Here is a 19,112-nt window from a genome sequence, read left to right as displayed (position 1 = left end):
GAATTAAAATGTTTTTCTTTTAATAATCTTAAAATAACGTAATATGATATAGTAGCATTTAGGAGAAGGGTTTTTTTTCCCAGTTTGCTGGCTCAAGACACCACACCAATGTTACATTAATGAAAAAGTAGGGAAGCTACAGTGGATCAGATAAGAGTGCTGGAAGTTGTCACCATACCTAGAACAATCAGCAGGCTCAGAAAAAAGCTAAAATACTGAACAGTGAAAAGTACTGATCTACTCCATGTTGAGCTGATACCGAATTGCAATCTCCACTAAGATACAGGTTTATGAGCCCCTGCAATGGACTCTGGAAGGAGACATCAGTGACTTAAAGGTCATTTTAGTTTATCATTTCAACATTGCTTCCAAAATGCAACAAATATGATAGCCAACTGTGACTTTTCCTTTTCTCTTTTACTTTTTGGAAGGGTCATTCAAGAAGGAAACATCATGAGCTATCATAATTGCCTAACAGCTCTTCCTCATTCTATGTAGCAGGAAGCATTCTAGGGATGAGAACAACCTGCAAGTTTGCTACTGTTTTGCTGCTGTTCAATAGAATGGGAGCAAGCTTTAATGGAAATCACCACCAGAGCTCCTCATTCTCCAAAATCGCACCAGTAGTGCTGTGTAATAAGACACAGTGTAACAGCCGGATGTTTTTTTATAAGGCCTACAACTCCATATAAACTGAATCTTGCCTTTGCTCCTGCTGTGAGAAGCCAAGGTATTTCAGGTGGTACTTGGCTTCTTCGGATGAAAGAAAAAAATATGAACATATACTAGTATGAAACTTGCATTTCAGTAAAGTGAACTATACATGAAAGAACTATAATAAATAGACCATCATAGTATGCAATAAAATAAAATTATATATGCAAATATTTCATTACTTTAATAGCTCCCTATGATTTATCATGCTGTACCTATTTCTATTCTCCTTTGTTGATCTGATCCCCAACAGGTCCACATCATTAAATATTGCTGTTTTAAGGAATTAAATTTAAGTCTAATGTAGTTATTTTTTAGTGCTCTATTAAAAAAAAAAAAAAAAAGTTGTCTGTGTACCAGTGTTTTACCAGAGTTTGCTTCAACAGGGCAGAGGCTGACACCCTTTGCTCTATCTCTCTTACACAGACACCTGTTCCACTCCTAGTTAAACATTTTTTGTTATCTAAATTGCTTGTCACAGAATGTACAGAAGACAGCTCAGTTCACTGTGTGCCAGGCTTAGCCCAGTCCATAAAGATTAACCTTTTATGGTCTGAGCAAGTTGAGTATCAAGCTGCAACAACCTAGATTGAGAGATACCCACTACAGAGTATCTGGTAGCAAGTTAATTAATAAATTCACAGTCTAGACCTTGAATAAATGCCCAGTTTGAATTTACCTAAACTTGGCAGCAGGGTGGCAATCTAAATTTAGATCTTTTCTTTAAGAAGAAGTTTTCTAATCAATACAAGGAATTCCTAACCTGCTGACAGGTATCTTTTGCAGACTGCGAAGCTATTCAGCTACTGCACCCAATTCTGAGAAATCATTTTTACATTTCCATACATTACTGTAAGATTGAGCCTCATTCGGAAGATGAGTTACTCATCTAAGACCTAAATTCCCCTTTTCTATTTCAAAATTTAAACAAATTAACTGAAGATGCTTTTCTTTCTGTAGACTCCTTCCATTCCTATTATCTTTTCAGCACTCTTTCAAGTTCACAATAACCCAATTATCTTTCTTGAACTGCTCAGATTTTCTTGAAGTCTCAGTTCAATGACAACTCTCTCACTAGTTGGAGCTCTTTGATAACACCAGATATGGCTTCCTTTTGTGATATTTCAAACTTTCTGACAACCTCTCTGCTTTCTTGGTTCAAATTGTGAACTCATGTTCTTACAAATTAGTCTCTCTAGTGATCTCTCTAGTGACAGTACGATGCACTTCAGGGACTTTCTCACTTGAAATATATCAGCGACAACATAACTGGATCCAGGTAAATCAGATTGGATCACCAGTACTAAATGAAAAGAAAAAAAAAAGGAAGAAAAAAGAGAAATTTAAGATTTTTAAACAAATCCAAACTCTAGGATTGAGGTTTACATTATACTATATATATGAGAAGGGGGAGGGAGGGACCACACTGGTTTTTTTTCCTCTTTCTTTATAAAACAGTTCTGTTTACCAAACAATTCACAGATAAGTAAGTTATGCTAATAAGTACTTCTGCTTCTTGGAGTAAGTAGATGAACATTTACTAAGGAAGTTAAAAGAATATGCCATCTATTTAAGAAGCTAACATGTCACAACATAAAGATAGTAAGTGTTTAAACAGAATAAGGCACAAATACTTTAATGATAGTAATAACCATTTAACCACATTTATGTTTTTCAGAGTTGGTAGTTGGCCAGAAAAAATAGCAGAAAATATGCAAATAGGACCTTGCACTTGTCATGGTTAAACTTCATCACGCTAGCATCAGCCCACCTCACAAGCATGTCAAGGTCCCTCTGGATGGCATTCCTTCCCTCCAGCGTATCAACCGAACCACACAGCTTGGTGTCATTGGCAAACTTGCTGAGGGCACACTCAATCCCACTGTCCATGTCAGCGACAAAGAGGTTAAACAAGACCTGTCCCAACACCGATCCCTGAGGGACGCCACTCATTACTGGTCTCCAGCTGGACATTGAGCCATTGACCACAACTCTTTGTGTGCGGCCATCCAGCCAGTTCTTTATCCACCGAGTGGTCCATCCATCAAATTGATGTCGCTCCAATTTAGAGACAAGGATGTCGTGTGGGACAGTGTCAAATGCTTTGCACAAGTCCAGGTAGATGACATCAACTACTCTACCCCTGTCCATCAGTTCTGTAGCCCCATCATAGAAGGCCACCAAATTGGTCAGGCAGGATTTCCCCTTAGTGAAGCCATGCTGGCTGTCACCAAGCACCTTGTTGATTTTCATGTGCCTTAGCATGCCTTCCAGGAGAATCTGCTCCAAGATTTTGCCAGGCACAGAGGTGAGACTGACTGGTCTGTAATTCCCCGGGTCATCCATTTTCCCCTTCTTGAAAATGGGGGTTATATTTCCCTTTTTCCAGTTGTTGGGAACTTCACCTGACTGCCATGATTTCTTCTGTCTTTATATTTTAAAACTCTGTCAAGTTTCATTTATTTGATAGACAGCGTGTCCTGAATTTATGATGATTATGATATTCATTAGTCTACCTCCAGTACTACATGTGGTATAAATGCAAATGAAAGAAACAGGATACTGCCCTATTTTCTGAAATTGGTTTTCTTTCTTGCGAGATTTTTCTTTTTGTTTTCATTTTATTTTCTGTTACATTCTTTTTGTAGCTCATTCCTGTAAGCCAAGCATGCTATCCCATAGATAACATCTTTTAAAGACTGTTATGCTAGTTTATAAATGTTATCACATGTGAGGGATTATGTGGGTGGGGTTCATCTCACAAGACTTCCAATACACATAGTGCTGATGTCGATATTCTGTATTATCATTGCAGACTTCCTGCATCTGCATAGTAGAGGGGAGAGAGAAACAATTCCAGCGTGCCATCCCATTTCTTTTCTTGCTACTGGCTATAAAGTAGGCATAAATGACTAGTTACACGTAGGTGTATGGATAAGACATACCTACTCCCTGGTGAATGCTCCATCCCTGGAAGTGTTCAAGACCAGGTTGGACAAGGCCTTGGGTGATATGATTTAGCGTAAGGTGTCCCTGCCCATGGCAGGGGGGTTGGAACTAGATGATCTTAAGGTCTGTGGAGACAGTGTTCTCACGGGAGAATGAATAATTGGTACATAAACTCTGAAAATCCTGAAAGATACATCAAGGCCATGAAAGGCCCAAGGAAGCCTAAGCAAGCAAGATAAGAAGAAGCTTGATTTCACCGAGTTAATGAGAACTGTGGACTGTTGGCAAGTTTTCGAGGTCAAGTTCCCACACCTGTGCTTAACCAATTATATGCTAGTTGCAAAGGGTCTTCAAGACATGTATCCAATCATAATATGCCAAATCACTGTAAGTGCATGTAAGAAATAGTATTTAAGAGGTTAAGGCTTTGTAATGAACGGCTTTTTGTCTGATCATATTGATCTCTGACTGAGTCCATATATATTCTGCAGCAAAGGTCCTTTCCAACCCTAACTATTCTATGATTCTATGATTCTAAGAAGAGAAACTAAACCCATCCCTCAGATGAGAGCAGTGAAAGTATAATCTGAAATACTTCATATCTGAAAACCAACCTTAGAACCAAAGGGGTTTAGGCAGAGACCTAAATCTCACAGGAAACTGAGGTAGCTCAGGAAAAAAATAATGCTGTATGTATATTAAGATTGAAACTTCTTAAGTTAAGTTTGTCTTTTGTAACTATTTCCAATCGGTAATATGTATTTAATCTTGCAGGTTATTTTTTTAATTTTTTTTTATTTGTCATTTCAAGTCTGTATAGTGATGAAACTAGATTCAAGTGAATATAACAGGTAATTCGTATAATAGTTTCATGAAAGACTCAAATCTAAACATGACAAACTTGCTCCATGGAGTATTTGCAACCTGAAACAATCTTGGGAATCCAAGATATTGTGACATATTTTCTTCTAAGCAGTGAGAGTCAATTTTGTGTGCTCAGTACATCTGCTAGCAAGCAATAGAGACAAAGCCAAGTGGGGAGACAATTTACAGCTGTAAGACTGTTATGATCTCCTGTTGTCATTCTGTATTACACTTGTTGCATCAAGATGCAGTTTGCTAAATGTTTCAGATTAAGGTAAATCGGCTGTTGTCAAAGGAGCAGTGTTTTTTCTATGCCACCAGGAGTACATAATGTCATTCATGCTGCATGGCGTTTGTGAGCCATGCAGCAGGTAGCAGGCTGGGCCAGAGAAAAGGCTGAGGGAATAACATTAGATACAAAAAAAAAGGATACGTTTTTATCCTTACTAATTTCCTGATCTGGCTCCCTACATAGCATTGCGAGTGATACAGTGAGAAGGAGAAAGGAACACGAGGCTGGGGACCAGACTAAGTCCATAGGACCTCAAAACAAGTAATAACATTTAATATTGAAGTAATATTCTTTCTACTACTTTTTCAATTCCTTTGCCTTGCTTAATCTCACCAAGTTGATGGCTACCCCTCTGAAAACTGTGCTTGTTTATATCGGTCCCTGGGTCAAAATTGAAATGTGTTGCCTACCAACACCACCGTGAGAAGCTCTTGTGCTGTAATGGTCATACCATTTTAAAGTTTGAAGTCTCCTTTTCTATTATCATCTTACAATAATTTTTGTGGTTGTTGTTCAATAAACTCCTTGGTTTTGAGCAACTTTTCTTAGGTTTGTTATTATTTTATGCTGTACTTTAAAAAGTATTTATTATTCTGTGAATAATAAATTTATTATTCTGTGAATAATAAATAAATAAATGTATTTAATTGACAAATAAGGTTTCTATAAAAAAGGCTTTATGAAGACCTTTTCAAGCGAGTGCAGAGCCCTGGGAAAGGTTGAGGTGTAAGAAGTCTCTACTACCTTGCACCTCAACAATACATGAAGCTGGAGAGTATTTCAGATGCAACAGTAGCACATCTGTGAATGGAAGTAGAAAATTTTTCCATACGAAGATTCTTCATGCTCTGAGTTAACACGTTCTTACTGCCTGCAATAAAAGCTCTTGTGACAAGTATAGAATTGAGTAATGCTACACTGTAATTAAAGATGACATAGCATGTTGTTATTTTACAACACTACTTGTCTGTAAACATCATATTCTTCTGTCTACTTTCTAAATAACTTGTAAACGAGAGACACAGGGTGGTGTGAGGAATGAGTATACAGCACTGGCTTTCATTTTACAGCACTGGCTTTCATTTTACAGCACTGATTCAGACCCAGACATAAATGCTCATGTGGAGAAGCCATAATTTACTAGCATTTTCTTACCCTGTGGTTTTAAATAATTTCTCTGATGATGCATATCTTCATCACAAAATCAGCTCTAAAAAACTGCCACTAAGTGCATCAGTGTTGATTATCCCTTTAGAAAGACTGGGAATTGAACACTAAAACTGGCAATGATATCTGGTCCTAAAAGAACTAAGAACACTTACTCCTGGAGAGAGACACTGACAGACCAGGGAAAAGCGACATAAATGTTAAATGCAATTAAAATATTTGTTATCCTACTACTTTAATTTAATCTTTAACAATACAGTAATTATGCAGCAGTCTCCTAATCCGTTATTTTTATATGAAAGCAGTAGGATTTCTTTCTCTTATCAAGTCACCATATCTGTACTCACTTCAGATGCTGTTTTATTTATAGCAAGGAAATTACATAATGTAAGATGAAAACCAGAAGCAAAGAAAGTGTAAGAATTATGCACCAAAACTCGCGCTGCTTTTTTTTAATCAACTTTTAGTGATTCCATTGCCATTATTTTCAGAAAATTCTTTTTCTGAAGAATAGTCCAAACTATAGTGAACTCATGTCTTTAAAGTCTGTAAATTTCAAGGGTTTTACATAAACCATTTATCAAGAATTCATTAAGATTTTTTCTCTGCTTAAAAGAAATAGGTTAGCTGTGGAGTTTTAAAACATTTCTACTGTAGAGTTGCATTTAAAGAAAAAGTTATAAAATTGTGTCAATATTTTGGGACAACTTTTCCATTTATATCTATAGTGTGGATCTTTGATAAGCAGCTTAGTTAATTACTTTTTGGCTGTAGCATGCAAGTTGTGTTCCATGGGATTTTAGTGGCCTGCTGCCAACCATCTAATAAAGGAATGGCTTTTTTTTTCTCTTTATGTTGTTTAGGTAGGGATTTGTGGACAGAATAGCAAAATTACCAAATGAGAATGGCTCCTCAACCCAAAAGAGGGATTTTTATTTGTAGATAAAATTGTTTTCAATTTTTTTTTTTTTAAATTGTAGAGCATTTCACTAACCATCTAGTCTACTGTCAAAGCTGTCTGGATTTGCACGGAGGTCTGTAGTAGGACCTCATCGGTTAATGAGTAATTGTCAGACAAGAATAAATCAAAAAAACAAATATCTTCCAAAAGCAACTTCAAATTTTGCTTTCTTTCAAAAGACAGGAAATTAGAGTGCTGAGTAAGCAACTACTCCTCTCTTCCTGTTAAAATAAAACTGTCATAATCATAGCTAACTGTTTATAATGGTACTGCTCCAGATGATGTCAGTAACTTACACAAATGGATGCTTTATTTGCAAACCTAAAAAAATTTCACCTATTCCCAAGCATTTTCCATGTCACATAATTTATATTGAGCTTAGTGGGAGCTACTGAATGCCCAACAGTATGAATATCTTACTATGGATCTAAGTGTCCAACTAGGAACGATAAATGTGAAAAACTGAAAATCTGCTAAAATAAGAAAATGAGTCTGTTCCTAGATTACAGTTCTGTATTACCGAGACGCATGTTCTCATCATGAATAAACCTCTTCAACTGTAGTTTCCTAGTGACTTTCAAAGACTTTTTAACATTGCATGCTGAAACTGCTATTGTATATTACTGATTCAAAATTTCACTGAGCTGTAAGTTAGGGAAAGCATGAAGGAAGCAGATGCTTATAAATATGGAGCTGCATTTATTTTGATACTTTTATGAGCAGCACATTAGCTCCTACAGAATACAGTTTCAGTTACATATACTACTTGCCTAGACATGGGATCAAACCAAGAATCTTAAATTAGGCTGCTTTAAGATTTGCATTTGTTAGGATGTTGTACTTATCTTAATAATACGACAGTCCAGTAGCTGAAGAATGTAAGTTCACAAAGAAAACCTCAGAATCTTTTGAGAAATATCTCTCAAGACTTGCCATGTATGTTAATTTAGGGTTTGTTTTTTTTTTTATTTTTCACAAAAAATGGCATTGAAAATATAAGAAAAAAACCTAAAGACTGACATATAATTAAGATCTCAAATTAATCACTGTCTTAGTTGAACTTCGGTATGAGGCATGCATCAAAACGACAAATTATAGTACCATAGGTTGACAAATATGACTTATTTAACAACATGATTCTGAAAGAAATAAATTTAACAGTATATTGAAATCATAAGTAGATTTTTTCAGACTAAGGGTGAAACATGTTTTCTTCCAGTAAGTAAATATTACTTAAGGCAGAAGAAAAAAGAAGTTTGCATTGGTTTTTAACTTTCAAATAATTATTTTGCAGATGTTAAAACAAATTTATTTTCATTCATTCTGCCTGTAACAAAATCATGTATGTTTCTGTGTCTCTCTAATCAATCAGTTTATTTATTTATCAAGATTTGTCAAAGAAAATTTAGCACCCAAAGGACAACAACTAAAGTCCAACTGGTAATTATGGTAGAAACACTAGGTATAATTACATGTGCATGAGCTTTTCTTCCTACAAATGGTAAGCTATTTTGCAAATGAAACAACAAGGAAGACAAAATCTATCTAGATGAATTTATCACATATTCTCCCTAAAACAGAATGGCAAATTCTGTGCAGCAGAAACTATCTTTAACTGTGCTTTTGTGCACTGTTAGTAAAGTGACACTACCCTCAATACTGACTGTTTGAGAGGTAGTAGTATTTAGATACTCCCTTCTACCTGACACAGTCGCCTGCCTGCAAGCCAGAACTGTAGTCTTGGACAGTGTGTTTGTTGACTGGGGCCCAGACCCATATTTCACAAAGCAACTTCTGTTTGCTCAGCTTTGCAACTGCTACTTCATGCTATTCACCCATGACTGGTAATAACATGGCCAAGGGAAACTGGAAGCAGATCAAAGGTTAGTATGTATTTCTGAGGGTGAAGAGTGAGAGGAATATGATCCCAGATGGTGTTGGTATCCGTTTCAACCCTTCTGCTTATGAGAACAGCTCTGGCTATGAGCAAGTGCATTTAGCAGACCAATGCCTAGCTATACCATTGTTCTGAAGGATCTGGGCTCCTTAATCATGGTACCTCACATGAAGATGTAGGATTGCTGGTAAAAAATTAAACCACCTGATCAAGGCAAAGATGAACATAACCTTAAATACGCTTGCTTATTTCGTAAGGACATCCTTTAAAAACAGTCTTGTCAGTGGATAGTAACCTAATCACAAATGGAAGAGGAGAAAATTGTGCGCTGCATTAGAAGGCTGGGAAGTAAGTAGTGAAACTGGGATGTGAGGCTTTGAGACATCACATTTGGACTTACCTGGGGAATTGTTAAGCAGAATCTCCTGGGAAGCAATTATAAGGAGGAAGGGCTGCCAGAGACAGCTGATGTTTTTAAAAGACAATCAACTATTTTAAGGGTAAGTGAACTTTGGCAAATGACTCATGAGGCTAACAAAGGAGCTTCTTAGTGAACAAAAAATGAAAAGAAGTACAGACACAAAAATAATAGCAAAGAGGAGAGACAACAGTAAAGCAGTATGAAATGCTTTTGTGCCTCATTCTTTCACAAGAAACTTCTTCATGTATCTGTACGGGTGGGAAGGTGAGAGGCAGTTCTGGGTGTGCAGTAAGTGAGGGATTAGGTAAAGAAGTTGAATACAGTCATATCCACCCAAGGGTACATTTACGCATGTGAAGGAATGTTATAATGGCCACTGCCTCTAGCAGTTCTGGGGCCCGGTTTCTCTCACCCAGCCATTGGAGTCCAGTCCGAGACACCTGTGGGTGTCGGACTCAGGCCAATGCCCCTCACTGATGCTTTCCCATTTGCAGATTTAACCAGTCACACAGCCGAGCATGAATCCTGTCACCGAAACCCGGGAAAATATCCAGGGAAAAACACCCTGGACACCAACACGACTGCCTCAGACTGCCACATGCAAGGCACTGCCTTCAACAGCACCCACCTACTGGGCTCACATAAAATACACAAGCACCAGCAGCCGGCAGAGGTTACTCATGCGGACATGCACACGAGTCTGTGTGGGTTCACAAGCACTCGTACATTAACGGATCCACCAAGTACCAGCCCAAACTCCCAGTGCACCCAGCACCCCTGCCCGCACCACAGGCCCTCTTACCAGCCCCATGCGTCCCCTACTCACTGGCGGATCCAGCTTGGTGCTCGCTAGCGTGTTTTTTGGGACACACACCATTCCCACCCCAGTGAGCGGCTGCCGAGCCCCCTTATCCCGTCCTGCTCGGCGGGGGAGGGGGGGAACTGCTCCGTTCGCGTAGGAAACCACAAGGTCTCCAGACGTTGAAGAAGGAAACAAGAAGTAAGTTTATTGTAAATTTCCCTAAAACTGTATCAGGAGGAACAAAAGTCTCGGCAGGTTCTTACTCTTATAAAATGATACGAAGTAGAAAGAGAAAAGTAAAAAGGAAAGAAAGATGGAAAGAAAATTGAGAAATAGGATCAACATCCCCTGGATACAGCGACGTCTTCTCGGTCAGCGAGTGGAAATTCTCGGTCAGCGAGTGGAAATTGTGCAGTGGCAGGCGACGCAGTGTCTGTCGCTGCTTCCGGGCAGTGCATTGCCGGGGCAGTTGATCTTCATGGCCTCAGGGAAGACACCACAGAAAACCACCCCCCACTTTGGTGGAGCAGCATCCCTGCTGTGATAAGTGAGGATAAGTGAAAACGAGCCGTCAGCTCCATCTTTGGAGTTGTTTTGAGACACAAAAAAAAAAGGTCTCTTGGGCATCACACCCCCAACCCCACTCCAGTAGCAGAGGCACACTGGCCGGGGGCACGTGTGTCTCCAGTCTGACTCCATAGCTAGCGCTCGGCCTTTGAACCCCTCACACACACACAGGGTCAAGAGATTGCAGCAAGAGTTAAGAAAGGATTTAATAGGAGGCTAGAACAAGCTGGTGATGAGGTGCAGGGCTCAGGCAGACCAGCGTACTGAACACAGGACCGTTTTTCACGCAAAATGATAAAAATGCATAACTAGCACAAAATAAGTTGCTACTTGGAACAAAATACTTTATGTTAAGACTTTGAAAGCCTATATTAAAGTGAAAGAATACTCTGAAGTGTGTGGTTTTATTGCAGTACTTAAGAACCTACCATAAGAGCTAACAGATGCTAATGCCCTGTAATTTAGCAGATAAAAGCAGAACAAGAGCCACTGACTGGAAGATTAAAAATCAGAACTAAAAAGTCTTAGTTCTAAGTAAGACAGAGTGATCAGTGGAATCAAAGAAAGTGATAATTTTCTTGTATCTCAGTGTCCTCAAGAGCTGATTTTCTTTCCAGATGTTATTCTTTAGCCGAATCTAAATTAGTGATTGCAGTATCAAGAAAACTGTGTGAAATGCAATAAAATAAAAATTAGCCAGATTAAGTCCACAGGCCTATTTTTATTTACTCTTTCTGTATGTATACAAGAGTGGTGGGAGTGATGCAACATATAAGTAAAATAAAATTAATAAGCAGCAAGGTAACCAGATATTGATTTAATAAACAGTGATTCCCTTCTGTATTAAAGCATTACATCCAAGTACTTCTAGCATTAGGATTAGAGTGGTAGTCCTGAGCAGTGCTGTGTTGTGACACACAGGCTGACTGGATCAGCTGGAAGAAAAAAGTGGTTTTCCCTGCCAATACTTATTTTATTCTGTGATAATGTTAGGTATTAGCTGACAGTGCAACTTGTAAATGTTACATATGATTTTAAAAAACATTGGCTAGGAAGATGTCATGTGGGTATACATTTCTGTATGATACATGGGAAAGAATATTGATTTATAGTTTTATCAGATAAAATATCTGAGGTATTTTGAAATTTTTTATAGAGTGAACTTGTTTTGCTTTTTGTCTATATTGATGCTGAAGTATAAATAATATGACTAAAAGCAGGATGATATTTTCTGTTGTTAATCACAGCACAAAGTTGGTGCAACTTCAGTGCTGTTAGTGTAGTTAAATTGGAAGCACATCAATACAAAAAAAAACTTTGCATCATGAACTAGCACCGTATTTTATAGCTTAGATATTTATTCTTTCGCTAAATTTTGCTTATATATTTGATAACTCCCCTTCATTTACTAAATTAATTTGGAGATACTGCAAATCACACCTTCCCCTTTGCCTTCCCTGTACTAAGGGAGTTCAGAACTACCTACCAGTTAATGACATATTAAAGAATGCTACAACATTCAAAGCCTTATAAGCATATTTGATGTTTTCTATTTCCTTGAATATGCAACCATTTTATTTCTGCAGATAGAAGTCTACGAACAGGCATTGTTGGTATGTTTGTGCCCACAGTTACTGTTCCAAGACCAGAAGGATATGCCAGATAATTTCATGTGACTTCCTAGAAAACTTAAACACATATTTTTTTCCTGTTACCCAACATGCTGAATGGAAGTAAAAATTATTAATTTAGATTGACTTCAACTGTGTAATATGTTTCCTTGCTTGTTTTAGTATGATTCATTTTCAAAACAGGAGTTTCCATTATCTATTTAGGTAATTTAAGCAGTCTCTATTTTAATTATTCTTATCTTTTCTTTGTGGACTTTTCTTTCAGAAATGCTAGGAAAATTCAGTTTTAATTCCATTTTTACCAAGGACTTGCTGAAGCAGTCTTATGACAGAGAGCTCTATATCCAAAATAGCAATGGCAAAATACGAGCCAAAATGAAAAATGTCTCTGTCTGTCAGGTAGTAAGTCTAGTGACAACTTTGCATCTTAGAGTCTGTGGCTGTTACGACTCAAACCTGGCAAGCTCTTTTTGAGTGGACCTATTTTAGAGACCACTCAAATATTAAATGATAATTCATTGGCACTCAAATTTTAATATGGCGTTAGTAGTGATGTTATTAGCTTAATACAAGTAGTACTTCATGAACCTTATGTAAATCCAGAGTTTAAATCATGTGTAGCCACATTTCATAATTCTGTTATGCAGAAGAGCTAAAAATAGATTATTCTATTTGTTCATATTTTCTAGCTCTATACCAACTGCCAAAATTATTTTTAGCATCCACATCGTGGCACATTTAAGTCCTAGTAATATCTCTGATCTGCATTCTTCAATAATCCTGTACATCAGCTACCAATTTTTCTCAATATTGCTGAAAGAAATGCATGATATGTCCCAAGAAGTCACATCATCCTATTCTGTTAATAAACACCATCTGCTCCCTTCTTTCCTCCCCCCACCACTCATTACTCATTAAGATGAGATCAGTCTTGAAAGTTTTAACATTGCTCTCAAATCCCTCTCAAAAGCATTTAATCAGAATTGCTGAATTTCTATAGCACCATTCTAGTACAAGCATGAAGAATATTTCATTATTTAAGGTGTCTAATAATTCAGTTTTATAGTTCAGTTTAAAATTAAGTGTAGCAGCACAAAACAGATAAAATTGTATTTCATAACACTATTATAAATAATTGCAATTCATCACCAGGACATTCAGAGTTTTCAGTATAAGAATGTATATTAAGGTGGGTTTTTTGTTTTTTTCCCCAATGATCAATAGAATAGCATAAAAATATCTATCATGTTTATCTCGAATAAAGATGGACATAAATTCTAGCAGCAGGATTGTTAATGAAGTCAGTGATTTCAAAAATGTCAGCTACCTGTTTAATAGCAGTAAAATAACCCAGTAAGAACAAAATGAAGCCGTTTTCAAAGCAGGACTAGGTTCAATGAAGCCCCTTGCTGTATAGGTCAAGCTTCTATGTTGCTTTCTTTCTCAGCAGCTGTATTTTCCCTCCCATGCTCTCTATGAACAAAGCTGCTTATGTATCTTAGGACAACAGGAAATGGAAAAGTGCATCAAATTCTTCTATCCTGAAGCCAAACTAATCTTATCATAAATAAAATAAAAAGGACACAGCTACACTGTGACTTGACCTAATTTTTCAAGTAGGGGATGAAGTATAGCGTTTCTTCTCCGTACATTAATACCTATACATGTTACATAGACCCTGAAAGCAACTAAAAAAAACAAGAAAATATGCCAGAAAGCTCTCCAGAAAAAAAAATAGGCATGGAATCAGCAGACTTGTAACTCCCCCATTTCTCACTCCAGCCACCAAAGCTCTTGGTGCAAAACAGAAATAAAATGATAAATTGCTGATGGTAATTATTGCAGCTCAAGTGTTTTTATTAAAATCCCTCCTTAATTTTCAATGCATCTCAGCATTTTCTGTTGTCACTGTGATTTTTAATATTTTTTTTTTTTTTTAAGTAACCTGTTTCTGTTTTCTCTCATGAGATCCTTTTTCTCCAGGGGTATCATTCTATATAGAGGTGTATTTCTCAGATGTGTTCTTTCCCAAATAATAGAGAAGCTGAACATAAAGAATTATGTGCAAAATGGTACTGAAGCTAACCCAAATAGGCCACTTGACATTGAGGAAGTTAAAAAGGTGAGAAGGAGAAAAGGAGGGAGGGATGCAGGGAACAGATTGAGGATTATGATATTGATGGTAGGAGGCCAGAGTGAGTATTTCCGTGGCCTATCCTTATTTAGTTTAACTGGATGCAATTGTAAGGGTTTACATATAATGGCCCAGCATGGTAGTTCTATTGATGACATCATTTTATATCTTTTCATACCCATTTTTATTCTCAGTAGACCAAAAAATTAATACATTCTTTTATGTTATGATCAAGAAAGCCCATGTTTCCCACAGAATCTGTCAGGTACTCTGTTGTTTCTTGTCAACTTTCATCTCAACTGCAAATCTGTCAAGGAGGATGGGGGGTCAGAAAAAGAGATGTTGATGGGCTTTGTTTATTTGGGCGTTTTAGTTTGGTTAGTTTGATTGTTTTTAAAGATAGTGAACAGTAATTCACCCCGTATAATTATCTGTCTGTCCTCTATTTCCAAACATTTCAAAGGGAAGTATTTTAAATGATCAGTGGTTATGAAAGGTACACTCCTTTTTCAAATCACACCTGGATCTGATCCCTTCAGATGCATATCTCTACTGCTCATCCTGCCCTCTCATGCTATCTCTATCATTTGTCTTTATTGCAATGACAGGTTGCTAATCATTTCTATCTTAGGTTTCAAATTACAAATCCATAATGAAGCACTTAAGTATGTGGTCTGATATTTAGGGGTACTAAGTATGCAGATGTTTCATCAGGGAGCTAAAAAGGAGCTACTGGGCAATCAAAATTTTTGAAAATTGAATACTAGGTAGACCAGCTCTGAAAATGTTGATTGCAAGGTTATACACATTCATAAAGAGTACAAGAACAGAAACGGAGAACGCCTTGATGTGATTATCATTTAAATGCATCTATTCTCTCATGTCAAGGAATGATGCATGAAGTGAATGTAATGTAATGAGTTTTCATTTCTTTGGTAGCTGGGTATAAAGGCAGGCAGTTTCATAGGAAGTTAGAAAAACAGGAATTGAAAGAAAAATTTTCTCAGTGAATGGAGCTGCCTTGATGCAGCTCTTAAAAAAGTAGGGCTGGCCATATGAAGGGAGACTCCAGTGAACTAAAACTCTTTAAACACTTTTAGTATTCCTGATTACACAAACTGAAGTGTCAGATTCAAAAAAGGATGAGTATCAAATTGAAGGTATTAAGTTTACGTTTCTTTCTAAAATGCTGATTTCTGTGGTTGAAGGTAAAATTCCATCCTTATATGTCAGTGGTTCAGGAGCTTGAGTTCTGTTAATCAGAATGTTATTTTAGCCCAGAAAGGAATTATATGAGGAGTCAATCATATGTGCAAACTGAACTCCATGGTGATAAGCACGTTAGAGCTCATTGTCCCAGTGCCCAGAAATTTATTAAAGAAAAAATGAATGGATAGCATATTCTAGCTCTTCAAACATGACTAAAGAGAACTTGATCATAAACAAGATCCTTGAACATACATACAATGCTATAGACTTCTGGACTTCAGGAATACGTGTGGCAGCTCATTCACTCAGTGTCTGGGTGAAAACTGTAGACAATTGTGAAAACTTCAGTGCAGAAGTAGGTTTATGTTAGTTTGGAGAACTGAGTCAGTATTTCTCCTATCAAAAGCATGAGAAAGAATCCATCCATAGAACTTGGAGATATTAATTTGACTACTTAGTGAAATTCAAGAGTAACTACTCATGTCTTGGCATTAATTTGAAAAAATACATACATTAGAAGGTCCAGAAAGATTATGATTATTTTTTTCAGAATTTAAAGAATTTGGCATCATTAAAAGAAATGTTATAAAACATTTGTGTCTGTCTGGTACTGTAGACAGTAGAGTTTTAAATATTTTGGTTTCAGATGTGAGTCTATGCATCTGAATGCCTGAACAGCAAACACTGTAACTTGGTTAAGTTATAAATGTGTATTTGTATGCATTTTTGTGGGACATTTATGATTCATAGAGATCAGAGAAAAAAATACAGAATCTATGATTAAGAATATCTTACCTTCATAGTAAACTTTAAACCCATGAGCACTAACTGCAAAGTCACTTGTCAAGCGCAGTGAAAATACAGATTTTGTACTTGTCACAGGTGGAGGAAGATGAAATCCTGTTAACCTAAGAAACAAAAAAAAACAACTCATGGTTAATTGTCTGAAAAATAAAATTGTGTGTAACAGGTTGCTTTTCCAAACAATATTTCATCATGGAAAGGACAACTGACTTAACAGTATATAGTTTGTAATACTCAAGAAAATGATTTTTAAATGACAGTTTATGGAATCAATATAAAATTTTAGTGGCTTTCATGGACACTGAACCAGGTAAGGTACATTGGTTTGAGAAAACTGTATTTAGTAGAGATGATAATAATATATATAAACTTGATTTTTAAAATGGTCCAGATTATAACACTTATTTTCTTTATTCCAGAAGAATAACCTCATCAGGGTTCATACCAGACAAGCAAACACATAGTATTTACCCGTCAAAATGTTCAAAAAACAAGTTGAACAATTTAGCTGTGTATGCTCATCAGAGAAATCTAGACATACTTTCAGAGCCCAGTTAGCCTTGTGTGGCAAACACAAGATTAGTGTGATTCATTGTATTAATGATTAAACATTAATTGTATTTGTTGCTTAACCTTATTTTTACTTATTAGTTTGAATTTAGAATTATAGAAAAATTTAGGTCAGAAAGACCTGTGGAGGTCAGATAGTTCAATGTCCTGCTCGTAGTAGATTTAACATGAGAGTTGGTTCAGTGTTCAAGATTTATTACTTTTCTTTCCATTATTAGAATAATAAAGTCACTGTTTCTTTTTTCATACATACATTAAGGATCATGTTTTAATTTACTATTATATGTGATTCATTACCCTATGCCCTTATGGAAACCATTTTTAAGGACACTGCAATAGCCAGAGTATGCTATTGTCATGACAGATATGAAAGCCAAATGATAATATTACTTACAGCATAATAGCCAGAAAATTGAAAAAGAAGAACAAAAGTAGCAATGACCCTTAAAGAGGTGTATATACAGATCTCTATATATGCAGCAAGTCATCCATGTGTGTATCCAGATACCTGCTCTTTGTTTTGGCATTGACATCATCATAAATTATGTCATTAAAACAATTGTTTACAGATTATTTAGGATTTAGGAAATGCATTTGTTTTACTTGATTAAGAGAATATATTTTTGTTCTAACAATAAAACAAATTAATAAAATGCTTACCTCTCCCAAATGTGCATATATATAATGATTTGACAAGTTAATACAATTTTCCCATTAACTTACCCATAAACCAATAAAGACATTAATTACATTAATTTAATACATTAATTGGTAAATATCACCACTTGCAAGTCAGCTGACCTAACATAAAACCAAGCCAGTAATATGAATAAAAGTTTAATTTGCAGCACAGACTAAGTCTAGCCGATATCTTTTTGGTTACTCAATGAGTTGAGGAATTTGTGGGTATAAATGGATATCCAGCATAAGGGAAATATACATTTATCCCAAATTATTTAATTTTATGAGTGGTACATATGCACAGCTTTGATAGATAGAGGATTTTTAAAATGAACATGCATTTTACTAGCATGGCAAGTGTTACAGCTCCACATGCAAAACACATCATTATTAGAACTGTTTGATACCATTTAACTTTCAGGGTTGTGCCTTCTATCATCATCATTATGCTGCATGAACTCAGAAAGGTTCAGCTTATTTCTTTAAATTGGTTGCTACACTTAAATTTATATGAAAAATGCAGTTTTTATTTGTAGTTTAGTGGATGCAAAAATAATTAAAGTTTTTAATAACAAAACCATGCAAATATCACTTGGCAAAATACTGCAAGTTTTCAAAAGAAAATGTAATTTAATGTCTCAAACAATCACTGTCACCTAATACTTTAATATTATTCATTGAGTGTTACAGCACATTGACCTCACAACTTAAGTATCATTTTTTATGTAAAACTCTACAAAAAGTCATAAGTGTTAGCCAAAATAGTTTTTGTTGCCATTTAAAACGAAACCTAACACGTACATAAAAACCACAAAAGGTATTTTTGCTCCCGGGTAAGCAGCACTACATCTGTAAGATGCTGATTGTCATTTTCAGACCAGTCACAACTAAATGGCTAACTTAAAGAGAGTGCCCCCATAAAAGCAGAACTTTAGGTGGGACGCTTATGCAAAACAAGCAGTCATCTTCTTAAGCTGGTATCATCTGCATATTAAACGCATTTAAAATTTAAATTTCTTATAGTAGCTGAGATTTTTTTTATCTACAGCAATTTTCTCTCTTACATTACATTTGCATATTTCATTCCATTTGCATCAACTTTTTTCAAATTTAACATACTTAATTGAGTGACTCAGGTGTCTCTTTACTGCTATTTTAGATACCTTGAGGTATTTGAAACATAAGCACAGAGCTGGTAGAAACAACACTGAACCAACATGAGACCCATGCTCTTCTGGAGAGCTGGAGGCCAGGCAGGATCTATTAGGATTTTAGATGTTATGTTAGGCACTTCAATCACCCCTTTTATAGTCTACCACTTTTCACTTTGGCAGAAGAAATTTATACTATAACAGTATTTCATTCACTCAGTCCTTATCCTCTTCCGTTTTTTGGTTTTGGAATTAGGTTATCTAGTGTTCCCTGAAATACACAGAGAGATCCCATAAG

General features: G+C 36.3%; 1 protein-coding gene across 3 annotated transcripts in view; it reads right to left on the bottom strand.

The window, feature by feature from the left end:
- The window catches only part of CSMD3 (CUB and Sushi multiple domains 3), a 578,676-nt gene that overhangs the window by 454,092 nt on the left and 105,472 nt on the right, over positions 1–19,112 (bottom strand). For all 3 annotated transcript variants that reach the window (XM_062627150.1, XM_062627151.1, XM_062627152.1), the window contains exon 3: positions 16,404–16,516. In XM_062627150.1, coding sequence (XP_062483134.1) covers positions 16,404–16,516 — 113 coding nt within the window. The remainder of the gene's footprint in view (positions 1–16,403; positions 16,517–19,112) is intronic.

The sequence above is a fragment of the Pezoporus occidentalis genome, unplaced genomic scaffold (genome assembly GCF_034315485.1).
Source record: "Pezoporus occidentalis ecotype Australia unplaced genomic scaffold, CSIRO_AGI_Poc_V1 ctg3, whole genome shotgun sequence".
NCBI lineage: Eukaryota > Metazoa > Chordata > Aves > Psittaciformes > Psittacidae > Pezoporus > Pezoporus occidentalis.
Note: the sequence above shows the minus strand (reverse complement) of the source record. Positions and strands in the feature narration are given on the sequence as shown.